The sequence below is a fragment of the Mus caroli genome, unplaced genomic scaffold (genome assembly GCF_978045245.1).
Source record: "Mus caroli unplaced genomic scaffold, Mus_caroli_1 scaffold_2, whole genome shotgun sequence".
NCBI lineage: Eukaryota > Metazoa > Chordata > Mammalia > Rodentia > Muridae > Mus > Mus caroli.
Window position 1 is genome coordinate 59,097,236 of NW_028227257.1, and position 26,675 is coordinate 59,123,910.

The following is a 26,675-nucleotide window of genomic DNA, read 5'->3' on the forward strand; positions in this document are numbered from 1 at the left end:
TTTGGTTGTAGTAACTGGGATGTCTTCATCTGTTTCTTTGAGCTTAATCTCAGAACATGATAAACACAGGATCTCCTCTGAAGTTGTCAGCAGGCGTGTCACTTTAGCAGTACAGCAAACAAAGGGAGATAAAAATAGACGAGTGAGCTTTATTTTGTGGCATCACTGTCAATGTCAAGGTTATCTCAGGCTACCTAAAATGTTACACTTCCAAAAACAGTTTAAAGTAGGCGAGGGCCTAGGTAAACAGTAAGTAGTGCTAACGTTGAGTGGGACTGGGGAGAGCTCTGGGTATCAGGAGTTTATTGACAGATGACCTGCTACTGGGAACGTGACCAGTTGTTACAACTGTTGGAAGTTATTCCTTCCTCACACTCATCATCATAATCCCTGTTAACGAACGGCTTCTCATTCTCTAAATAAAGCCATTTGTCTAATTTTTTCTATAGTGCCAAATAGTAAATACTTTTAGGCTTTGTGACCACACTTGTCTGTCTCAACAACTTGTCTTGTCTGTGAGCAATCACAGACAATAGCTAAATTGAGTATGTGTGGCTGTTTGAATAGTACTTTATTTACAAAAACAAGCAGCAGGCTTTTAGAGGTGAGGTAACAAGGTCGGGGTGATCCTCCTGGATAGTTGACAAGTACGGGCTCAGGCTTTCATAGTGGGTGGTAGACAATGTAGATGAAGAGAGGACTCTGACTACAAGCTGAGGCCCGGATGTTCCATTCTTGTCCAGCTTGGAGGGAAGGATGTCAATGAAGTGTTCTTTGTTTATGTTGATGAGAACATTAGTATGTTCTCAGCCCGTGGTGGCTAGGTTACCTGACCATAAAACCTTAACCCATGTGGCAGGTCTAAGGAGGGAAAACTGGGTTGCAGTGAAAACTAAATTGTTTCTAAATCTAAACAATTTGACCTCTATCATCTTTAGCCAGAATTGTCCTTTTACTAGTCCGAAAGAATTAGAACCCACTGGCTCAATTCTTCAGATAAAGGATACTCAAATCTTAAATTTTGGGGAAGGATAAAGATAGTCTGTGTAGTTACAAGGTGCAGAAAGAGGCTGTCTGAAGGGTTTTCTCATTTGGTGGTGACACGGAAGCTGACCTGTTCAGGAGCGCGATTCCTTCTTACATGAGCCAAGCCACTGCTTACTGTGCTTGTCTTCCATAGGAATATAGTAAGTGTTCAATAAACCCCGGTTACACAATGAACCCACCCAACAGATGTCTTCAAAAGCCTTCGTGTGGTCAGCAGAGGGATATCAGACCCCAGTTCCCCTACAGGAATGGTAGGAAGGATTTTTATACCTCTGCATTTCTTCTAGAAGACCCTTTCAGCAGTCTGCAGGCATTTGATGAATGATTTGAGAGATTTGTTACAGACATCAGAACGTGGTAGGGCTGTTTCATTTTTTGAACCAGAGTTTTCTTTTACATCCCAAAACTATAAAAGAAAAAAAAGTTTCATTAAATGCCATGCCTTCCAAAGAAACATGGCAATCTGAGATAGAGCTAACACCATGGCAACAACACAGCTCTCTTAAGAAGCTGACGATGACCACTGGATGTCAGTATTAGATTTAAGGAAGTTTAGAAGAGAGTGCATGGCACCACAGCCGCACTGCTGCTAGTACATGTCAGAGCAGGCAGTGGAAGCCAGACTGCCCCCTAGAACATAGCAGTACATAGCCTAACACAGAACTTACCCTCAGCTTTAGTATTTACTATGCTGATGAACTTCACTAGAAAATAAATTCCAGTAAAATTGTGGAACATGATCACCCTACTCCCATACCCCCAACCCCTTCCTACATCTCTGAGCCTTGCTTATAAAATGAGGGTAATCTGGAGATGATGGCCAGAGTTGCATTTTGGTCTTCTATTGTTCATTAACCCCCTCCTCCAAATCTAGTAAGTGCCCCATGAATTGTTCCTACCTGCCCAGAGTCCCACCAGCCTGGGTATAGTATTTATTATAGTCTAGCCGGAGCAGTAACTGAGCCAAATCTGAGTTGATCTGGTGGTTCCGAACACTGGAAAGAATCTTGAACAGGAGTGAAGACTGGCGACTAAAGCCCTGTTGAGAGACCCGAGCTGTCAGTGACCAGGCAGAGTACTGGGCACCAGGGGGGTCTTTGGAAAAGCTTTGCTTAAATGTTTGCAGGACCACCTGGCCTCCCATATTCCCATTTCTATCAGCTCTTAACATGACTTCTTAGTACATGTCCGTGAGATGCATGGCTCCCATGAAAGTACTTTCTCGTTAGTAGGAATTTAACAGCTCATTTAAGATTAATATATTCCACCACATACTGGGATTGCAGTGATCTTGCTTTGTTACAAGGAGATAAATATAGTCTGAGATTATAATTATAAGTGAGATAGGAGGCTGGTTCAGGGAAGGAAGTGGGATGTGAGAAAATGAGCACAAAGCCAGTGCATACTTGGTGGGCTGAAGAAACTATTCAGGGCTGAACTATTTCTGAACACTGTGAGGCAGCACATTATATTCATCTTCAAACTCACTGATACCAGCGCTTTTATCTTTTTATCTTGTCATTTCTATGTCTGTTCTGGAAAACGCTTTATTGACCCGGAGCAAAGACTGCTTGCTCCACAGGTGGGGGTAGAGGTATGTATTTTCAGTGCTAGGCAGACTCACCTTCACGAGAATGCTCAGCTGGGCCGCTCCACGCTCATCCAGTGGACCTAGGTTCTGACTGACCAGTGAACAAAAACTGTGACAGAGATCTAGGATTTCATTCAGGCAGTGAAACACCTATCCAAAAATATAGCTGGCGTTAAGAAATGAAGAAATCGCTGAGAAATGCAAGGTTTGGGAAAATAGTTTTTAACAGCCTACCTCCCATGTCTGATCTCAGCAGAGATACCACAACCTTCAAAGCTGTCTGGCCCTCCCAACTAACACACAGAATGAACATCCCTTCTTGGGACAGCCGGCTTCTCTGACTCCTTGCTCTAGTCACCATTAACCCCTCCTCCCTTAGACCCACTGAGTATGCTCTTGCCTTTGAGCTCTGAGTGTTGTTTCCTGGGATTCTCTTCTCTTTAGTAACAGTTCAAGCCTCATTCTCTGTGAACTACTCCTTCCCCACTGCAGCCTTTAGTGGTCTCCACCCTTCTTCTGTTGTAGTACCTGTGTTGTTCACTGGTGATTGTCGGGCCACCCGTGCTGTTGCTGACTTTTGTATGTACATGTCTTGTTGTTTTCCAACTAGATTGTGAGCTCCTTAAGGGCAGAGCCATGACTTATACCTCTTTGTATCCCCAGTGCCTTGCATACAGTAAGCACTCAATAAAGACTTCAATTATGATGACCTGTTGTTCTAAGGTGCTCTTCCTCAAGGATATACCCATGCCATGCAAGAACAGTGCCAACCACTGTTTGAGAGTGGCAGCTGCTTAAGTCACTCCTTCTAGGTGTAGCAAGTAACAGCCCCAAATACCAGAGTTCAAAGAAGCCCATACCATTTATGGTTGGTACAACTTGCTCACCACAGAGATGAAAGCATAAGCACTCCAGGGTTATTGGAGTTGCACGCTTCACCTTGGGATTGGGGCCAGCTTGTGTGATTGCAGTTATTGGTGCTGAGACCCCAATCTGCATGTTTGACTTAAGTGTTTTCTGGCCTTAGATTTTTTTCACACGTTCTAATATGTAGTCAATGTTGAGTTGCTGTCAGAAGAGCTAAATGTATGTACTTGCAGATGGACATACACCCAGAGCGTTAGACCCGATGTACCTATGAGAATAACTTTCAAATGACTGGTTGATCCTGGTCCAACAGATTTCTAAGAAAAGTGAGCTCTGTTGTTTTCCTGTAGAGTCAAGGAGATTCCTGAATTTCTGTAGGTCACTTGTGGTGTGTGTGTGTGTGTGTGTGTGTGTGTGTGTGTGTTTTAAACATAAAGTTCTTTTTATCTCTGTTTACCACACTCTTTAACATTCTAGTTCCCTTTTAACACTGTAGTTTAAGTTGTCAAAAATGTAAAGATGGAATTGACCATGCGATGAAGAACAGTTTCGCATCTCATCAAGTCCAAGAGCTGATAGGAACATATTAGGCTAAGCAAACAACCACCCCTACTTACAGGCTTCAGCAAAATAAAGGATTGGGCCAGCAGATTGCTTAGGAAGTGGTCGTGTGCCAATCGGATGCTTTCAAAGTCCCTCGTAGAATTGATCTGATGAAGCAGCTGTGAGAACTGAGACTCCAGCACATCTACCTGATAGATTAAAAAAAACCCTTTTTTTAGCACCTGGCACATTCTGAGTGTTCTATTTTATGTTCTTCTCATGTTTTATTTTTAGTATGTGTGTGAATTGCTCATGCCACAGAGGCATGTGGAGGGCAAAGGACAACTTTCCAGGGTCGGTCCCAGGTCATCAGGCTTGGTGGCTCCAGCCTTTACCCACTGAGCCATCTCACCAGCCCTCATCTTCCTTCTAGCCACTTTAGGCTGACCAGTGACATGTTTCAGTTGCTAAGTCTTGTAGAGTGTGTGTTGCTTGGGGCCTGTGTATGCAGGGGAAGGCTGTAGCAATGAACTATACATTCCCTGCCATTTGTTTCTTTTTATACAGGGTCTTGCTGCAGCTCAAGCTTTGCAATTCTCCTTCCTGACACTTCCCGGTGTGGATGTTACAGTTGTGTGTCAACAGAACTGGTTGTATAATTTCTGTTTTTGAGACAGGGTCTCTTGTAATCCAGGCTGGCCTGAAACTCACTGTGTGTAGAATGACCTTGAACTTCCAATCCTCTTCCTTCTACCTCTGAAATGTTAGAATCACAGGCTAGTGCCACCACACCTGACATTTTGCAGTGCCAGAGCTCAAACCCTTTCTGAATGCTATATAAGTACTCTACCAACTGACCTACATTCCCAGTCACAGTTGTTACTTCAAAAAAAAAAAAAAAGTGTGTTTTGCTTGTGTTCTGTATGTGTAACACACACAGATGCCAGAAGAGGATATCAGATCATTTGGGATTAGAATTGCAGATGGTTGGAGCCACCATGTGGATACTAGAAAACAAACTCAGGCCCTCTGCAAGTGTAGTCAGTGCTTTTAGCTGCTAAATCATCTTTCTAGCTCCATGGGTGTGTAATTCTTAATCGTTTTAAATGTCTTTGTAGACCACTCCCCTACCCAGTAAAATCCACTCATGCCCCGTCCTCTCCACTGACTTAGTTAGCAATAACAGGCTTACTCAGCATGTAGTCAAGGATAGGTATAGGACGACTCTGTCACCTCTGTCACCGCCAAGGAACAACACAGAATTATAAAATTACTCAAAAGATTATAAGGTTTTTGGGGTTTTTTTGCCAGTCATTGGGGGTGGGGGTTGTTGCATGGTTCTTTGATATGAACTTTTTTTTTTTTTTTTTTTTTGGTTTTTCGAGACAGGGTTTCTCTGTAGCCCTGGCTGTCCTGGAACTCACTCTGTAGACCAGGCTGGCCTCGAACTCAGAGATCCGCCTGCCTCTGCCTCCCAAGTGCTGGGATTAAAGGCATGTGCCACCACTGCCCAGCTGATATGAACTTTTTAATTGATAATATCATGCCACAATGTCAAAGGGTTGGCCACGTCTGAGAATTCCAGACAAAGGGTCACATCAGCAATCAGTGCATTGCTCATAGGTATCCTAATTCCCTTTATCCACTTATTTCCACTTAAAATGCCAAGCCTAGAGATAGAAATACTCAGTTTTCTCCAACTGTAGTATTTTACCAAATATAGAACAGCAGACCCTTCTCTGCTTTCTGGGCTCCTTTTCCCACCTCTTCCATCCATTGCTCAGAATGTACCTGGAGATAGTACTGAAGATTATCTACCAAGAAGGCCATGTGGTTTCTTAGGCGCCACTTGACTGCGTCCGTCTGGTTAGATTTGAGGTGCTTGCGCTGCATCTGGAGTGCCCAGCAGTGCTGCAGTTCAGCTTGGACACGGCGCACACTCAGTAAGTACTTAAAAACAACGTTGTACCTATGGCAGAAGCAACATTGAGATACAGACCTTACTCCACCCCCCACCCCAACACACATACATACACCACAGACACAGGGATTCCTCTGTCACCTCTCTAGTGAGTGACAAGAATAGTGTATTTATGCAGTAAATTAGATAGCAGAGAAAATGAAATGAATTTCAGTTGAAGAACAAAATAACTAAACTTCAGTAAGAGCCTGTCACACGGGAATAAGGTAGAACATGAGAGAGGACATCCAATGTCATTTTAACCCTGTAGTCAGTCACTCATATCACACAGACACCCTTTATACATCACACATGTGCACATAAAAACATTAAATATACTAAAAATGTCTTAAATAGTAAGATATTAAATATTAAAGTATTTTATTAAGGTAACATTAAACATTAAAATATCATAAATATTAAAATAGTAAATACTTTAAATATTAAAATGTTTTTATTTTATTAAACTTTTAAAGCAATATTAAGTATTAAGTAAAGCCCACGTCAAACAAGGAGGTGAGTAGCTAAGTTTTGGAGTCTCTGGACAAGGCCTGTACATTTTGTCTAGCTGGACTGGACTGTGAGTTCTGAACCTGTGGCTGAATCTTTTCCTTGCATCAGCCTCATCGTTTCCTGCTTCTCTCTTCTGTATATTCTACAGCAGTAGCTGAGTAGGGAAGAATGAGGCTAGAGAGGTGGGCTGAAAGAGATGGCCTTTTCCTTACTCTGTGACCATAGTGAGAACGGTTTCCTTATCCTGTCTCAGGGTACACTGTGCTTTTCTCACCTCCCGCCTGGGGATATCCTGTCCCACCATGCACTGGGCAGAGGTTCATTCCAAGGGACAAGATTGTAAGCAGCCCTCCTCCAGGATTTCTGCTTCAGTCCCTGCTTCCAGGTTCCTGCTCTGACTTCCCTTCCTGATGCTATATGCTCAAACCCAAATAAAACCCTTTGTTTCTGGGTATAGTCTTCACCACATACAACAGAAACCTACCTTATACATGGGTCCCAAGTATATTAACATCATGAATAGTAAATCATAAAAACCAGGGGAGAAAGTCCTATGGACTGATAGGAATAGTCAAGTGCCAGAACTTAGTACCATACCTGAGTCTTCATATTCCAAAGGTACAAACTAGTCTACAAATAACAAACCTACAATTACTTATTTGTCAATTGAAACATGTCTGGGCTGGGTATTGTGGTACAAGCCTTTAACCCCAGTGCTTGGGAGGCAGAGGCAGGCACATCTCGGAGTCTGAGGCCAGCCTGGTTTACAAAGTGAGTTCCAGGACAGCCAAAGCTGTATATAGAGACTTCTCTCAAACAAAGTCGGACTAGAGAGATGGCTCAGTGGTTAAGATCACTTGATGAATTCAGTTCCTAGCACCCATACTGGGTGCCTCACAATTGCATGCAACTCCAGTTCTGGTCTCCATGGGCACCAGCATGCATGTGTGCAGACACACATCCACATAAAAAAATCTTAAAAAGTGTCATTTTAAAGTGTGTCAAGTGAATGCAAGTGGGCATATGCTATGGCACTCAGGTAAATACGAAACCAGACCGCCGCTTACACCTTGTTTGAGACAGTGTCTTTTTGCTGTTTGCCTCTGTGTATGCCAAACTGGCTGGCTGGTGGACTCTCTTGTTTACTTCCTGTCTCATAATAGAAATGCTAGGATTCTCAGGCAAGGCATGCTCACACTCAGCTTCAGGTGCATCCTGGGAATTCAAACTCAGGTCCTCCCTTTACGAAATGAGCTATTTCTCCAGCCCTAGTCTAATGGATTCTATGTCCATTTGTTCAAGTCCTTATCATTCCATATTGTCTCATGGCTGTCACCTCACTTACTAATGTGAATTGCCTTCATCAGATCTGCCTGTGGGCAAATCTGAGGAACATGTTCTTGATTGATGCAGAAAGGCCCAGCCACTGTGGGTGATACTATACCTAGGAGCAAGCCAGTAAGAAGCATTCCTCTGGTTTCTGCCTCTGCTCCTGCTTGAATTCCTATACTGACTGCCCTCAATGAAGGACTGCTGTCCAGACATTTACGCCAAATAAGCCCTTTCCTCTCAAGTTGCTTTTTCACAGCAAGAAAAAACAAACTAGACTCCTGTCAAGTTCCTGAAGACAGGCCGAGTCTGCAACCTCTAGTGCTAGTATAGAAACCAGCTGGACAACAGGCTGGCTTCTATCAGTTCTACTCCATCCACTGCACTTCACTTTTTCCCTTGGGTGTAACAAGTAATATTTATTTGGGAGAAACTCAGAAATACTCACTTTTCCAAGACAGCTGGGGTGAAGAGAATGTGCAGTGGCCATTGTACTTTGTAGGAAAGCCCGAGAGCAGCCCAGCCGGAAGAAGGAGCTTCCCGGGGGGATGTCTCCCGAGAAGGCACTTCTCTTGGCTGGGTGGCATCTGCTACGTAAAGAAATATGATAATAACTTTGTTAATTAGAACCAGAGAGAGAAGGTGAATCACACACACAAAATGTACTTCAGTAGTACTGAAAAGCAGCATTGAGAGGCAATAAAGGTAGAGGGAGGAGACTTCTGTGAGGGCTTTTCCTGAAAGGTGTTTTAGAGAAAAATAGAGACACATCTCAAAAACAACCTTGGGCAGAGCGTCTCAACCTTCCTGGAATTACATTTATACCTGTACAAAATTGGAATACTGGACTAGGTGATTTCTACCGTCTGAAATTATGCAGCTTCTGAGGAGGGATAATAAAGACCAGAAGATGCAGAGAGGAAGCAATCAGAGACTAGCAGACCTTTGTGGTCCTTTCCATGATACTCAATCGTCAGGTGCAACAGAGGGAGAAGGTTGTCGTCATCTAGCAACACCTTGTGTGCTGACTGTTGAAAGGCCACATTCACGTCTGCAAGAAAGCACAGGAAAGCAACAGGTTCAGGGTCAGGGCATCTGTGGCTTCTGCTTGACAGCATTAAGTCCTCCTCCTTGTTAATAATCCTGAGAGAATTGTTTCTGCTCCAGACAGTCCCACTGTTTTGTTTATAGACTTGATTTAAACAAACAATCAAGGCCCTCATTTTCTCTCCCGTTTTCTTTGTCTCGTTTCAGATTCTTATTATATTATTCTTCTTGTGCTTGGGTGGGGGTGGCCATTAAACTAACCAAAGGGAAGACACTTGCTGAAAGAGGCATCTCCTAAGCTTGACTTCTTCACTGTTAAAGTTATAGCCATGTGGATCTGGCTGTAACCAGTTAAAACAAAGCACTTCACTCGATTTCTTTAGTTTGCTCCCAGAGACCAGGAATGGCTATTGATGTCTAGGGGAGTTGTCAGGGTAAGGAGAAGTCTTGAAAGTACTGAAGTCCTTCACTTTAGTTGTTCTGAGACCCAGTTATACCCCAAGCATAAGGAAGCTTTAGCTATAACAACTGCTTGTGACTCAAGTACTCCCTCTTCTGGCCTCTGCAGGCAAACATGCAACACACAACACCAGCCAAGATACACCCTGCAACCTGAGCAAACTTTACTCTCAGGGCCACAGGAAAATTACCGTGTTCTGTTACTGCAGTGGGTGGTGTTTTCAACATGTGCTGAGCTGTGTCAATGAAGGCCTGGAACAGTTCTCCTCGTCCCAGCAGGTAAAAGTCTTTAATGATCTGGGGAAAGAATTTCAGTATACAATTCAGTAAATCAGAGCCTGGAAGCCCTGACCACCCCAGATGAATTAGACACAGAGAGGCTGATACTAGCAGTCTGAAGGACACAGGCTTGACATTTTAAAGAGACATACAGAGCAGCCTCCCAAAGCAGGAAGACTCTGTTTGACGGTGTTTACATCACAACACAAGAAAGCAAGCTTGAATCTTTAGAGTAGAAAAGATTTGTAGCATAAAATATATTTTCCTCACTTGAGTAAGAACAAATGAATCTACTGTGGAAGTCTAGGTAAGAATGCTTTCCAGAATCATTTCAGGATTTAAAAGGGTATCAGTTATTACCTTCAGCTGACCCAGTAAATCTGACTCTTCCACCATTAGCTTCCAGAGGTGCTGTGATGAGATTAAAAAAAAAACACAAAAATCCATTACAGTGAACCCAAGTTCAGCTAATCCTAGGAATGAGCAGATAGACAGAAACAAAACCTATACAAGATAAAAATGTCCTGAAATTAATGGTAATAGCTGCATATACAACTCTGTGTGAATACCATTTTTAAATGGCTACAAAGTTGAATACATATTTGAATTTTTTTTTCCCAGTCACTTTTGAGAAAGCATGACTGTAGCCAAGTGGAGTAGTTCATGCCTTGAATTTCAGCATCAGAAGCAGAGGTAGAAGGAGCTCTGTTGAGTTCAAGGCCAGCCTAATCTATATAGTTAGTTCCACGACAGGAAGAGTCTCTACAGAAGGAGACCCTGTCTCAAAAAAGCACAACATTAAAGTTAATAGGAAAAATCATCTGGGTACCTGGAGATTCATAGATAAGTTGTATGGGTTTTTTTTTTTTGTTTTTTTTTTTTTAACTTATATCTTTGTATCATATGCCTGGCTCGTGCCCTCAGAGGCTAGATAAGGATGCCAGATTCCCTGGAGCTGGAATTCCAGATGGTTGTAAGCCACTTTGTAGGTGTTGGAAATCAAATCCAGGTCCACTGGGAGAGCAAGCCACTGCTCTTAACTGATAAGCCATCTCTCGAGTCCTTTTTATAAAAACAAAAACAAAACAAAAAACAGAAAAAAAACCCCAAAAAGCTAAATGGGATTGCTGTCTATGCAAAGCTGGCCTGGAGTTGGCGGTCATCTTCCTGCTATGCTATAGTTTTCCCAGTGCTACACTGATAGGGCGTGTAACCAGAAAGCCTAGATTTTCTTTTTCATTTTTATAAGTCATGAACTAATGGAGAGTTTTAGCCAATGCTTTTTCTGCATCTCCAGGTACCCAGATGTTATATTTATATATAATTTTTCTAAGTGTTTAAGTTAGTATGTTTTAAATTAAGGGGGAAAAGCTGGTTCTAACTAGTTTATTAATCTTAATAAAAGCCTAACAAGACTAAATAATGAGAAAAACTGGGGCTGGCAAGATGGCTGGCTCAGTGATGAAAAATCTTGCTAAGCAAGCATAAGGACCCAAGTTCAGATCTCCAGCATCTATGTAAAAGCTGAGTGCAGTGGCTCCTGCCTAAAACCCAATGCTGGAAGACAGTGAGGCAGGGAATGCTGGGGGCTCCCTGGCCAGCCAGGCTAGCCTAAACAGTGAGCTCTTGGTTCAGAAAGATGCTGTCCTAACAGTAAGGTAGGAGAGTGAAAACAGAAGATTTCTGAAACTAATCTCCACAGGCACGCACGCATGCGCACACACACACACACACACACACACCTACTTTGTAACATAAGTACATACACCACACACCCAGACACACAGTTTATTCATTTATTCATTTTTTTTTTCTAGACAGGGTTTCTCTGTAGCCCTGACTGTTGTCCTGTAAACCAAGCTGGCCTCAAACGCAGAGATCCACTTGCCTCTGCCTGCCCAATGCTACTACTGACAGGCTACAAAATCATGTTTAAAAGACAAAACTTAAGTAAACAAAACAAAACAAAACAAAACATATTTATAGATAAGCAAGTATTTTAAAAATTTAAATCTACCTGAAATAGTCGAGTTCCAAAGCTACAGAGTTATCAAAATTGTTACAAGAAGCAGCTTTATGGTAATTTAGTTTTAAAACACACTCAACCAGTAAAGGTTTTCTTCCTAAGAAAGCCTAGATCACTTTTCAGGTAAGTTCAAACTTTAAGTAACAATTACAAATAAAACATAGACTGTTTTTAACAAACAAAAAGGAACAAAAGCACCTACCTAACCCATTTTATAAGGCTTATGTAAAAACTACCCAAGAATAAGACAGAGACAATTGTCTTTCTTAACTAATGCATACAGATATAAAAACTATGAAAGAGAAATGGATCCAAGGCAAGACTGCTCTCCTTCACTAACACAATGGGCAACTGGTAAACCTGACCTCACGTAGGAAAAAACCCCGGCTAACTAGGAAGAGAATACTTTATTACACTGCCTTCTAGAAGCCTACAGTAAATGTCATAGTAATGCAGGAATTCTCTGCATCTCTAAGCGTCAGTAGTTCAGAGACATCCAATATTACTTCTGCTGTTTGACACAATTTATGCAAACAAAGCCAACCTGTCTACTTTATCAATAAAGATCCTAGAACAATGTATGGTAGGGTGTTAAACTTTAGAAGAAATGTTGTAAAACATTTCTTATTTTCAGGTGATGTCATCTTTAGTACATAAAAAATTTTATAGTATCAAACCCCAGAATTAAGTTAGTTACCCAGGGATTGGAGAGATGGCTCAGAGGTTAAGAGCACTGACTGCTCTTCCAGAGGTTCTGAGTTCAATTCTCAGCAACCACATGGTGGCTCACAACCACCTGTAATGGGATCCGATGCCCTCTTCTGGTGTGTCTGAAGAGAGCGACAGTGCACTCACATACATAAATAAATAAATAAGCCTTTAAAAAACAGTTAGTTACACAGAGTTAAGGGGAATGTGTAAGATTAGCCAGCAATAAATTAGCATTACTATGTCTCCATATAAATAATAAACAACTTTAGATACAAGAGTTTTTCTCTTACATATCCAAAATTTTAGTCAAAAGTAGTGACTATTATACAGAAAAACAAATAAATCATAAGCTTACATCTTGAAGTTCACAATAAACAGACCAATCAATATAAGCACCCTCAGCTCAAGAAGTCCCAGGACCTAGAATCCCTAGGCATCCCTCCCACTTGTCTCAAGGGCCAGGACCACCATCCTGTGTGCTTGGCTTTCCTTCTAAGATTACCGTGTACAAGTGAAATACATGGTCAATAATAAAACACACACACAGGCACAAACACACAGACATACACACAAAGCTTTTCCTCACCCAAATTCATGAGTGTTAGAAATTAAACTGAGACTTCCCTTTAATCAACTGATTAAAACACATCAGTTCCATTTCTACCTGAAAAACAGACGTTCTTTCACTTACTTCTTTTCATGTGTGAGGGTGTGTGCCTAGTGATTATCTGTATCAATGTCTGCCCAGTGCCTTTGGAAGCCAGAAGAGGGCACTGGATCTCCTGGAACTGGAGTGGCAGACAGTTGAAAGCCACTATGTGGGTCCTGGGAATTGAACCTAAGTTGAATCCAGTGCTCTTAACCACTGAGCCATCTCTCCAGCCCCATAGGTCCCCCACCCCCCTTCTCTCCCTTTAGGGCTCTACAAACTCATTTCTTCTGGAACAATAGAAGAGAGAAGACAGACCTCAGCCACAGTGCTACGGATCCGATCTACCACCTGCTCAAAATCCACCAGGCTGAAGAGTGGCTGCTGCTTGAGCCGGTGCAGCTCGGCAGCGAACGTGTCCTCCTGGTTTTTCAAAATGGACCCTGTGGAGTATGACAACATGATCATCAGACAGGAGTCAGGGCAGACAGGGTGGAGGGGGCCACAGTGGCCCAGGCAAATCTATCGGAGCGGTTTTGCTGCAGTAGTTCACTGCTGTCATCAGCCACTCTAAGCCTGCATGCTTTGGGCCAGTGTTGCAGATACAGAGCCTCTGAGGATGGGCAATAGAACAAGGGCATTCCTACCTTTCCTTGTCAGGTTCACATTTTGATTCTCAAACATTTGGACAGATTCTCCAACAAAGAGGATTTTTTCAGCAACTCTCACTGGAATGTATGATGGTAAAATCTCTACCCTCAGGGAAAACTGCTTCAGTGATGGGGCCAGCATATTCTCTTCCTCAATTAGGCGCTAGTGAAGAAAATAATCGGTCAGTGAAGTTTGATGACAGGTCTTAACTTCCAACCCATGATCTGTGTGACTGGTGAACAAGGTGTAAATCTCATGAAGAAAACTGGCATGGCAGAAAGCACTGAGTTCTTATCCTTTAATTTACCTCTGTGTAGGTTAGTGTGGCACATGTGTGCTGTCCTCACGTCTTCCCTGAGACCAGGTCTCCTTGTTGTTCTGCTGTGTATATCAAGCTAGCTAGCCTTCAGGCTTCCAGAGATCCCGTTTCTGCCTCCCATCTCTCTGCAGGAGCACTGAGATTACAGATGTTCACAGTATCTAGCATCCACTTTCACATGGGTTCTTGGAATTTGAACCCAGGTCCTCACACTTACACAGCACTTTGACCAATGGCATCAATCCCTCAGACTAGCACTGAGTTTTTAAATATAAAACTCATCACTAAACTTGTAAGAGCATATAATGTAGAAAGGAGAAACAAGGATTTCCAAACCACTTGCTATTTTGTCGTTTCTAACTAATTAAGAGAAAGCCCAGTGTCTCTAACTGATCCACTCATGGAAGGCAGCCAGGCTGTGATAGGCCAAAGTAGGCCAGTGAGTCAGCTGCAGGTATTCCCGACAGGTGGCTGCCCCGGGCTTCCTGCTGTGTCCTCACCAGGTCCTGCAGTTCTCTCAGCTGTTTTCCTGTCAGGCCTCCAATGCCCAGGTCCTCCTCATCCTCTTCCAGCTGTGCACTCAGAGTACCAGAAGATGGGCCCTGTTTGATGAAGAACTCTTCATGCTGGTCCAAAAGGAGACCATGCAGCATCCAGGCTGAGAGCTGTTTATACATGACTCCATGGCACACAGCCAGGATTCTGAGGAGAGAAGGACGCAAGAGCTTTACCAGTCTACTTAGAATCCTGAGACTCACCATAGCCAGAGCTCATGTTTGAAATTTTGATAGGACAGACAGAAGCTCAAAAGGTGAGTGAGTGAGTCGTGGGAGAAACAAGATATAGATAACTGTGATAATTTAATTACTTAGACAGACTGATTAAACTTTCATATGTAACTACAGTACTATATACTTGTACCCCAACCTGTAATTCATTAAACTCAGGAAGTATTTTTTTAGGACAAATAATTTTGTTCTTTGTGTAAATTCCAAAACTAAAGAGTCTTATATAAGTGGATGTAATGGAACCACTTTTTTCTGAACATGGCCTTGAATTTATTATTCTTGGAATTGCACAGGGAAAAAGATTCAAAATGTGGATACCCGGTTTGTCAATAAAATGCAGAAATCAAAATAAAATAAAATTCAGGAAGGTAGTTGGGGAATGGATTGTAAGATGGTCTTGAAGGGTGGCCAGAGGGCATATTCATTATGAAGAGATAAAGGTATCTTTGCAACAGAGAAACTTGACAGACACCATGGTATCAACTCCAGAGAAGCATCATGGGATAAACTAACTTTCTGAAACAATGCCATGCATGTAGTCTTCTTGCTAAAAATGTCTAACCCAAATCTAATCAGGAAGAAGGAATCAGCAAAGTTTAAATCGCCTGCCTCCAACAGACAAGTGTTAAGAGTTCCTGAGTGTTTTCATCACAGACAATGACAAGAGGAAGTGGGCTGTCTTACAGTTCTAAAGGTTTTTAATAATTATTTTTATTTTATGTATATGTGTGCTTTTGTGTGTGTGTCACCTGAGTACAGGTGTCTGTGAAAGAGAGAGGTGACTAATCCTAGTAGAGCTGCATTTGTAGACAGTTGTGAGTTGCCGTGTGGGTGCTGAGAACTGAACCATGTCCCATGAAAAGCAGAAATTGCTCCTAACCACCAAGCCATCTCTTCTACTCCAGGGAGCTGTTTCAAACTAGAGGAGACTTTAAAAAGCTCAGGAACACGAGGGCTCAGGCTTGTAATTCCAGCAACTGAAGGATGAAGCAGGAGAATCACTATGAATTCAAGGAGGGCCTAGGTTATTGAATGAGACTCTGATAAAAACTAAACACACATACACATACACACACACACACACACACACACACACACACACACACACCAAGAAAATGAGAAGAGGCCAGAATAGAGATAGACTTAAAAAGATATAACTAAATGTAACATATGAAAATGTACTAGATTCTGAATTGTGAAAAACATAACAGCTATTCTGGACAAATGGAGAAATTTCAAAATATTCTAAATATCAAATTAATTTTTGGTGAATAATACAGTATTGAGGTTATATTAAAAAAGAATGCCTTGCTTCTAAAGAGATATAAGCTAACTATGTAGGAGTTAAGTTAGAATATCTGCAACTACTTTCTAATGTCCCAACAACAAAATTGGAAGATATATACATATTTCACAAGCATATAGGAGAAAGAAAAAAGATGAATTAGGCAAAATGTTAACAATTGGTAAAATTAAAGGATAATCAAGTGCTTTATATTTAATTTCTTTGTAGGATTGATATTTTTCAAAATGAGAGCGGGGGAAAAGAAATAGAGCTTTAGTCTACTACTTAAAATATACAAACTAAAAAGAGATTCTTTAATAAAATTAAATAGCACTGTGGCAGGTAAGCTAACCTCCCCCTTTGTTCTTCCAAATCCAATCCCCCAGTCTCATCCCCAGCTCTGTAGCAGAACACCTGCATCAGCCTCCCTTTGCCCTCTGTCCCATCTCCTTTAGTTTACACAGACCTTCATCTCCTAACCTCTCTCCCCCACTCCCTTTAACCCAGCCCAACTCCAGCAGGCCTCCCTTAGGAACTAACTAGGGAAAGCGAGAAGGCTAACTCCAGATCTTCCCCCCACCCCTCTCCTCCATATCCAATCCCCCAGTCTCACTTCCAGCTCTGTAGCAGACCTCCTATTGTGGACTCTCCTCACTCTCTGCCTCCATTCCTAGGGTGAACCCCCTCAGTTCCTTTCCTAAGTGTCAGCTCCCAATATGAAGAAACACATCTTACTTGGAACTCCTAGTGGCTGCAACTATCAGGACCTCAGAAGCATTTTCTACCAGGCAATACAAAGCCACCACACTTTTTTTTTTTTTGAGACAGGCTTTCTCTGTATAGCCACACTCTATAAAGCCAGAGAAGAAGCAGAAACCAAAGAACAAAACACTCACTCAATAAAGACAAGACCAGATATCAATTCTAGATACCTAGAATTATAATCTTCCCAAACCCAGATGCCTAGATGCCAGTATGAAAACATAGTAACAGCCAGGACAACATATCTTCACTAAAGCCTAACTACCCACAGAAGGCCCTGAGTATTGCAACACAGATGAATCACAAGAAAAAGCCCTTCAAATGGCCTTTATGAATATGACAGAAGTCACTAAAGAGGAAATGAATAAATCACTTAAAGAAACACAAATGAACAGTGGAAGGAAATGAATAAAACCATGCAAGACATGAAAGTGGAAATAGAATCAATAAAGAAAACCAAACGGAGGGAAATCTGGAAATGAAAAATTTAGGAACTTGCACAGGAACCTCAGAGGCAAGCCTCATTAACAGAATACAAGAGATAGAAAAGAGAATCTCAGGCATGGAAGAGACAAGATAGAAAAAATAAATTCCTTGGTCAAAGAAAAATAATCTGAAACTCCTGGCCCAAAACAACTAGGAATCTGGGACTTGATGAAAAGACCAAATCTGAAAATAATATAAACAGAGGAAAGAGAAGAAACAAAGTCAAAGGCATAGAGAGCATTTTCAACAAAATCATAGAGGAAAATTCCCCTAACCTAAAGGAGATGCCTATCAAGTACAGGAAGTGCACACACAGAACAAGAAATAGACTGCACCAGAAAAGAAAGTTCACCCAGCACACAATAATCAAAACACTAAACCTACAGAGCAAAGAAAGAATATGGAAAGGTGCAAGGGAAAAAGAGCAAGTAACATATAAAGGCAGACCCATCAGAATAACACCTAACTTCTCAAAGGAGAATCTAAAAGTCAGATTTGCTATGGATTCTAAGGGACCACAGATGCCAGCCCAGACTACTATACCCAACAAAACTTTCAATCACCACTGATGGATAAAATCAGACATTCCATGATAAAACCAAATTTAAGCAGTATCTATTTATAAATTCTGCCTTACAGAAGGTACTAGGAGGAAAACTCCCAACCTAAAGAGGCTAACTGTACCCAAGAAAACACAGGGAATGAAATTCCAGAAAGCAAATCAAAAAAGGAGAAACACTCACCATCACCACCAAGATAACCAGAATAAACAAACACTTCTCACCTTATCATCAAGAATAGACATTACCTAAGGGTAAACGATGGAAAAAGCTATTCCAAGTAAATGTACTTAAGAAGCAAGCTGGTGTAGCCATTTTAGTATCTGACAAAACAGACTTTAAACCAAAACTAATCAGAAAAGACAGGGAGTACACTACATACTCATCAAAGGAAAACTCCAAGAAGACAATTCTTAACATCCATGCATCAAACACAAGGACACCCAAGTTCTTAAAAGAAACATGGCTACAGCTTAAATCACATTCCAACCCTCACACACTAACTGTGGTAAACTTCAATATCCCACTCTCTCCAATAGGCAGGTCACCTCGACAAAAAGGAAACAGAAAAATACTGGAGCTAACTGATGTTGTACCAAACGGACTTAACATGTATTTTACAGAACATTTCACCCAATCACAAAAGAATACATCTTCTTCTCAGTGCCTCATAGAACTTTCTCGAAAACTGACCACATACTTGGATACAAAGCAAGTCTCAAGAAAACTGAAATACCACCTGATATCCTATCGAACTAGATTAGAACTGGGTATCATTAATAACAGAAACCTTACAGACTCATAGAAACTAAACAACTCACTACTGAATGAAAAATGGGCCAAGACAGAAATTAAGAAAGAAGACTTTCTAGAGTTTAATGAAAAGGAATATACAACATATAAAATGAGTGCTATTCTAAGTGTCAAATTCATAGCACTAAGTGCCTACAGATGGGGTTGGTGAGATGGCTCAGTAGCTAAGAGCACTGGCTGTTCTTCCAGAGGTCCTGAGTTCAATTCTCAGCAACCACATGGTGGCTCACAACCATCTATACAGGGTTCTGATGCCCTCTTCTGGCATGCAGGTGTATCTGCAGAGGGGGGACTCACATTAAAATATAAACAAAGTGAGTTATTTGTCATTTATTTAAAAAAAAAAAAAAAAGAAAAGAAAAAAACTGGAGAGATCTCATACTAGTACTTAACAGCACACCTGAAGGCTCCAGAACAAAGAGAGCTCACATTCAAAAGAAGCAAACAGACAGCAAAGAATGATCACACTCAGCATGAAATCCGCGAAAAGTTCATGTCGAGACTCCTCACATTGTTCTACAAATAGAAACGGAAAGAACACTGCCCAATTTGTTTTATGGGGCCAGTTACCTGATACCCAAACCACATAAGACCCATCAAAGAAAGAATTACAGATCAATTTCAGTTATGAACATTAATGCAAAAATTCTCAATAATATACTTGCAAACAGATTCTAAGAACACATTAAGAAGATGATCCACCTGATATGACCTGAAAACAAACCAGGACAAGTGAAGCCACTTGACTCCCTCCCCTATTCCCAATACTTATGGAAGCCAGGACTTACTTTTCTAATGCACTTCGGACCGGAGGCAAGCCCCCACAGCTATGTTTGTAAACTGTTTCCAGGATTTGACAGCCATGAATCTGTGGAAAATATAGCCTTATCAATCTAGGTTACAGAAACTCATATTCTACATCAACCAAGAAAGCACAGTCCAGTAGCTAATATAGGCTAATATAGTCCCTCCCAAGATTTCTATATAGTCAATTTGTAAAGACAGACTCTTCTGCCCTCAGTGTCAGTGTTACCTGTTGTCTCAGGTTTCTAAAGGCAACTTGCTGGGGAAAGGGTTATATCAGCTTATAGTTTGTATAGGTTTATACGTCATCATGAAGGCTAGTAGGGGCAAGAGCTCAAAGCAGGAACTGAAGCAAAGGCCATAGAGAAATGTTGCTTACTGGCTTACTGTGCCCCACTCCCACCCCCCTGGCTGGCTCGGCCTGCCCTATTATCCAAGACCACCTGCCCAGGTGTGGCACTGCCTTCAGTGACCTGGGCCTCCCACAGCAATAATTAATCAAGAAAATGCACTATAGATTTGCCTATAAGTAATCTGATGGAGGTGTTTTCTCAACTGAGGTTCCTTTTCACAAATGACTCCTTTGTCAAGTTGGCAAAAAAATTTTTTAAATAAATGCCAATTTGGGGGGTAAAGCTCAGACACCTATGGCTTACCAAGCATCTCAGGTGCTTGCTAGTACACGCTAATATACACATTGGTTTGAGAGCCAATTCACTGAAGAAACCAGAGTCATGGGGAACTGGCATTCAAAACCAAGAAAAAGTCTTTGATAAGGTTCAAGTTAGACTGCTAATTAGGTATGAACCCTGACCTTAACTGGAAGTCTCTGTGCCCTCCAGGCTTTTCTTACAAATCACTTTGAGATATAATTTGTGTATCCTAAATTTACATGCCTAACTAAAGTGTATTACTTAAGGACTTTTAGTAAATTTACAGTATTACACAACCATCACTCTGATATGAGTTTATACTATTTCATCACTCTAAAAACAATCCCCTTAGGTGAGCCTATTTGCAACTGGTCCCCATTCTCCCCTCAGCCCATGGTCTCAAGTTCCTCATTATTTAAAACTGGAGCACTAGCACACTGGTTTCTCTATTGCTACCTGGCCAGGTAGAAAGGATGACTCATCTCAGACCCTCTTTTGTTCCCATTCTTCCCGTAGCCAGTGGAAGCTGAAAGTCAACTGAGAGATGCAGCTAGGCATGGAAATCTGTACACTCACTACCAACTCCACTCATGTAGGAGGTTCCCTCCCATTTCAGGTTTAATAGAGTGGTCAGGAGCACAGTCTTCTGAGTTAAACAGATCCTGTCTTTTACCTTGTTCTCTATGACCCTGAGTGTATATAATTATGTATGTAAAGCTCTCAGCAAGCGCATGGCACAGAGCAATAACCATTGACTTTAATGAGCGCAGTCATCTCTGAAGCACTTTCCCACTGGCTTTGTTGCAGAGTCAATGGAGCAGGGCTTTACAGATCTACACTCACTGAAAAAGTAAAGCAGCTACAGTGTAAGTCGACTGCCTAACTACATTGCGAATAACAACCTAAGGAACAGATACTATGGCCAGAAAACATGGAGAACTGAGCTGAGCACAATTCATTTGTCTCCTTAGTCCAATAATGGGTAAACAGAAGAAAAGAATTCCTATAAAATACCTAAGGATTTTCCTCATAGATATTACCCCACTCAAAAAAGACAATCTTCTGATGGGGGTGGGGTGGGATGCGGGGAATTAACTGTTCAATGTGTGATGAAACTTTTGACAATGGGTGTCATGCATTAATATAACAAGCTGGGTTTTGCCCAGTGATTCTTAACTCTCAGGAAACCATCTTCTTTCTAAGTGGGTTTCTTGTCCCTATTCAAAGCCAGAGGTTCTAAACCCTTAGTACAACCTGCTTTCACTACCAAACACCCAAAGTATTTTCTCTAACCTCAGCAACATTCTTAGGTAGAGCTACATACTCTACTTTCTCAATCACAAGGTGTTTAAAGAAAGCATGTCTTATTCTTGAATGTCTGACATTTTATATGGACTGCAAAGAGATAATGCTAAACAAATACATAAAAAATATTAAAAGCAGTGTCTTCCAAAAAGTCTGTAAAACAGCATTGATTATTAGATTTTCTTTGAAGTTTATCATAAAAATTTCTCACCTTTTGGCTTTTAATTTGTTCCACTACAACCATCACAGAGGGGAAAAGGAGCTGGAACTGCAAAGCAGAGGAAACTCAAGGTGTGAATTAAATACAGGATTAAAAAAAAGATCAACTCAAGATTAAAAGACACACCTTAATCATAGCACTTGAGAGGCAGAGAAAGGTGGATCTCTGTGAATTCCAGGCCAGCCTGGTCTACAGTGTTTCAGGACAGCCAGGGATACACAGAGAAACCCTGTCTCAAAAAACAAACAAAAAGACAACCCCCCCCCCCCAAAAAAAAATGGGTGGAGTGGGGAAAGTAATACTTTTGTTTCCAGATGCAATACCACAGAATAGTCAAGTTGGGCATCCTAAGTCAATCTGACATCAAAACACTCTACTTTGAGTCTTGTGTCCCTGCTACTAACCATGTCAACAGGACAATATTCACATCATATTAAGGCCTAACTAAACGTGGAACTCTTTTTGTTACTCAGTTTTTGTTTTTGTTTGTAAAGCTGGCCCAGAACTTACTGAAGAAAACTTGTAGACTAGGTTAGCCCCTTCCTCCGGAGTATACCAGGATGACAGGCAGGTGGCATATACATTACACTTTGAAAGCAGTTCTCATCTAACAAAGCACAGCTAGTAAAATTCAGAAAATTTATTTATTGGGCTCTGACCTTAGGTTAAAACGTTTTTAATATACTGCCACAAATTAGGATTTTTTAAAAACGGCAAAACTCCAAAGCATTTTAGCATTCCAAGGCATACCTGATCTAAAGAGTAATTGACATGTGATATGGAGAGATGCGGGTCGGCCAGGAACTGCAATAAAAGCACACTTATCAGAATCCGACACCAATAACTGAATGAATTTGCTCTATATAAACTAGGAGAGAATGTGACAATGAGCTCAGTGTTTGCTTTAAGCTCTGCAGAACTAATAGATGAAACAGTTACTTTTCAGATGACAAGTCCACTCTGGAGCCACTTTGAAAACTGTACCCTCTAGCCACACAGGAAATAGCTCACCCTTACCTAGCTGACCTAAGTCAAGAACATGCTCTAATCTACTATCCCCTCAGGATGTTGCTGTCTGTATTACCTCCTCCTCACCTCTTGTTCCAAATCAAGCAGTGCTTGGCGATACGGCTGCAAAACTGAATCCAGCCCTGTGCAGAAGGCTCTCAGGTAGATCCCATGCAGTCCACCTTGGCCCTGCTGGGAAGGATGGTGATCCTGCAAATAAACAAAGAAGGGCAACTTCTCAGTCAGAACCAGCAACCCAAGAAAACACTGTCTTTTACTAGTAGTACTTAACATTTTTTTTATAAATAATTCCATATCAAAGCAGTATTTTAGCAAGAGAAAGAAGATAAATGACTGAAAATAAAATGTATGCAAGGGGCCTCAGTAAAGAAGTGCTGACATGGCCACAGTATGGTTAAGGGAAAGGTTTTGTTGTAGGATTTGGTTCCTAGTGTCTGTTGTGTGACAAGATTTTTCCTGAACACAACACACACACATCTCTAGTCACTAGATGGGGAGCCATGACAGACCAAAGTATAGATACCGCTGTGAACCAGTCAGTTTTATTTGGGGTATTTATAGGAATATGAGTGAGGGGTTACTCGCCAAACTCCAGCCTAACATGGTTAGGGTGACGGCTCACAAATCTGAGAACCTGGAGCACACTGCATAGTCTACAGGCAGCTCAACAGGTTGGAATATCCTGTCCAGGTAGCTCAGTTGGTCTGAGCCTCTTCTAAGCTGGTTTCTGCTTCTTTGGGGGCTGCTTGGGGGGGGGGGGGGGGCTCTGGTTTTAGGGAATACCTGAAGCTATTCTAAGTTGTTGACTTTGTGTCTTAAGGTGCTTCTCCCAATGGTGATTCTCATAACCACTGGTAATTCTAGTTCCAGGGGACTCAATACCTTCTGGCCTGGGCAGGTACAGGACATACACATGGACATACACAGACGCAGCAAGTAGAACTCAGACCCACGAAATAAAAGTAAATCTTAAAAGCATCAAGACTCTAGTTGAGGGGACATATAAAATATGGCTTGTCTTTCAAGGATCCTTCAAGTTGTTTGGTTGGTCCCTGCTGCTCTCCAGGCAGCCTGGCTTTACTGAGAGCCTTCTCTGTAGCTGGGCTTGTCTGAGTGTGACTCAGTAGTCTTTATTATTTATTCTTTGGAGGGAAGAGCCTAGTGAATCTGGTCAGCTTCATATAAGACTTCTCATATCGTTTTATATGAGGAAGTAATGGTTAACGGTTAGCTAAAGGCTATGATGGAGGTAGAGATCTGGGTAACCAGGCTCTCAGAGTACAGAAGTACAGAATTCAGCTCCAGATGTGTTACAGAAGCTTGGGTTCAGAGGTTAGAAAACACAATGTAGTCAGAAGAGGTTACAAAAAATACCAGAAGGATCCTGAAGTTCCTAAAGAGAAATGTTCATAGGATAGACATGAGACCAGACTGGTTTACAACCAGCCAATGTTATTCTGCTCTTATGGCATTACAGAAAACCGGAATGAGTCTTCATTCATCACTCATTAACACAAAATGTTGTTACTGTTGCTCATTTTAATACAAACAAACAAACAAACAAAGGACTTTCTTTTAGAACTTGAGAAGTAGGAATTCTCATTACATAAAATCTGTGTAAGAACATGAGTAGAGTTTTTGTTGTTACCCAAGAAAAGTCAATCAGAGATCTTGCCTTTCCTTGAGCATTTCCAGTGATTCATAAACTCAGGAGTACTCCAGAAATTTCTAACTTGCTTTACCAGTGAATTCACTGAGAGCCTAATAGCACTCCTGCACTGTAGAAGCCCATATCCAGATAACAGGATCTTACTTGTTGCTGCACATGGCCTGTATACTGTTCAATGAACTCAGTGAATCGAATGTAGTCTGTGCCAAGCCGGCAGAGTCGATTCAGGACACTAGTCTCACTGGGGTGAAGAAATGGAAAATCCTGGGAAACCTGAAAGAAGAGGGATAGTCATAAAGGAAGCTAATGCCTGCTAGTCACCAATCAAGGTTCTTTGCAGCTTAAAATGTTTTTCTATTTCCTTTCCATAAGGTGCCCATGGTTTTACGTGGCTTTTCCTTTTTACTGGGTTGGTAATTCTGGTTAACAAGGTATTGTTTGTTACAATTACCAGGTAGTGTTCCTCATCCAGATGTAATTGCTTGTTGTTAAAATAGGTACCCTAGAGTAAAGAATTCACACAATAGGAGCTGGAAAGATGTTCTGGGACTCACATAGTAGGAAATTCTTGCAAGTTGTCCTCTGACCTACACAGAGGGGATCAGGGGAGAGGAGAGAGGACAGACAGAAACAGACAGGGACAGAGACTCCCTTGGCTTATATCTTCAAATTATGTTTTGCTTGAAAGCTTAGGCAAGTTACATTATGGCACCTCTCAATGTCTTAGTTTTCAGAAGTAAAAAGTAGAGATAACTGTGATAACAGATAATATAAATGACAGGTGTCAATCACAGTTACGGATTCAATATATATGTATGTGTGTCTTTTATTACTGAGGACATTTCTACAGTTATCAAATTTGAACACTTCTTGTTGACAGACTTTTAGAAAGGTTCTAGGTTTAAGATCAGTGAAATGGCTCAGAGAGCCAGGCATTTGCTACACAAACCTGAAGAACTGAGTTAAATCCCTGAAACCTACACAACTGTGGGAAGAGAGAAGTGACTCCATAAAGTTGACCTCTTCATACACTCTGTGATATATATGCCCATACTCATACAACATACACACATACTTTAGTTTAAAAAAAAAATTCTAGTTTAGGCTTAATTACCGTGAAAAAGTCAACTCCACCTTGAAGTCACTGATACCATTTTACACAACACACTTAGACACATTTGTAGTTGTCATTCTTTTCTTTGCCTTTCTCTGCCCTCTGTTCCCTTCTTTTCTTGCTTTCTTTTTTGAGAGAGGGTTCCACAGTGAAGCCCAGGCTGGACTTGAATCACAGCAATAATCCTGCTTCAACTTCCCAAAGGCTGGGATTACAGGCACAAACACTACGCCTGTCTCCAAGTCAGCCTATTAAACTCAGTGTTGCCAATTTAGTTTCGGCAAAATATTGAGTATCACGCTACATCTGGGCTTCTCACGGGGGTTGGGGGAGTTAAAAGGAACAGAGGGAGAGAGGAAGAGAAAACAACTAACGGGTACATTCCTGTTATACTCTTTTAATTACAGGAAAACACCCTCTCAAGTTCTTCACTTGGTACAGAAATTTTCAAAGAAAGGAGGGAAACACCATATGTTTACAAATTCATTTTTTTTCATCCAACACAATTTACTGAGTATTGTGTCTTGAGCGCTTTGTATACATTCCCACTACTTTCAAAATTCAATTTGAATCAATGCAAGATTGCCCTATCCCTCCCCCTTTTCCCTCAAATAACAAACTATCATCTAATTCCAGCTACACATTTAGGGATTCAGTTTAACAACAAATTTACATGCAGTGAAAAGAAGTGTGGTTCTATCCACTCCTAGTGGTTCTCTAGCAGGAGTCGCGGGACCGCAGGGCCCCCATAGCCGGAGCTCCGTAGGGTTGGCCCTCGGTTTCTTCCCGCTCGCGGGCGCCGATCGGTCCCGGCCCTTCGCTGCGGCTCAGCTGCACCCGCCGCGCGGCTAGCGACTCGTCTCTGATCCCCTGCATACCTGCAGGCCACTCCGCTTGTTCCAGGTGAAAATGGACCCTGGGTACCCACTCAGGGCCAAGAGCAGTTCGTGAATCATTTCTAGGGCGGCTCGGGAGTCCCTAGATCTACCACCTCCTCTTTCAGCGCCTCTCCGGGCTACCCCTCACACCCAGCGGAATCTCTTGCCCTGAATCCCCGCAGTCCACAGGGCGAAGAGATGCCACAGACCGGCGCGCCGCATCCCGGAAGTGCGCGCGACCCAGGCGCCCACCGCCTCGCTCCCGCCGCAGAGCCGCGAGGAGGCGCCGGTGCCGTCGCGCATGCGTCCTGGATGCCA

At 41.8% G+C, this 26,675-nt stretch overlaps 1 protein-coding gene across 3 annotated transcripts; it reads right to left on the bottom strand.

The window, feature by feature from the left end:
• Positions 1-129: 129 nt before the first annotated feature.
• On the bottom strand, positions 130-26,644 carry Tubgcp4 (tubulin gamma complex component 4). 3 transcript variants are annotated; one of them, XM_021156753.3, is made up of 18 exons: positions 26,358-26,644; positions 24,510-24,638; positions 22,763-22,885; positions 22,418-22,471; positions 21,659-21,715; positions 19,474-19,553; positions 14,492-14,693; positions 13,669-13,834; positions 13,340-13,464; positions 9,996-10,046; positions 9,548-9,653; positions 8,794-8,901; positions 8,299-8,437; positions 5,840-6,017; positions 4,123-4,257; positions 2,672-2,788; positions 1,947-2,086; positions 130-1,453 (listed from the first exon to the last, which is right to left on the bottom strand). In XM_021156753.3, exons 1-18 carry the CDS (start codon positions 26,433-26,435, stop codon positions 1,441-1,443), a joined length of 2,001 nt encoding a protein of 666 aa, XP_021012412.1. In that variant the 5' UTR covers positions 26,436-26,644; the 3' UTR covers positions 130-1,440. The 3 variants fall into 3 exon arrangements, with proteins under 3 accessions (XP_021012412.1, XP_021012411.1, XP_085690657.1); XM_021156752.3 differs by having other exon boundaries at positions 8,299-8,440; XM_085834531.1 differs by lacking the exon at positions 130-1,453 and having other exon boundaries at positions 1,939-2,086; positions 8,299-8,440.
• Between the last annotated feature and the right edge of the window lie 31 nt (positions 26,645-26,675).

Bases quoted from the DNA above. Each gene is read 5' to 3' on its own strand.
- Tubgcp4 (XM_021156752.3), bottom strand. From the start codon at position 26,435: ATGATTCACGAACTGCTCTTGGCCCTGAGTGGGTACCCAGGGTCCATT. The intron at 2,789-4,122 runs GTAAGTAGGGGT...ATTTTTGGATAG, and splicing joins CCTTTATTTTGCTGAAGCCT to GTGTTTCACTGCCTGAATGA. The intron at 2,087-2,671 runs GTGAGTCTGCCT...GTCTCTCAACAG, and splicing joins AGCTGAGCATTCTCGTGAAG to GGCTTTAGTCGCCAGTCTTC.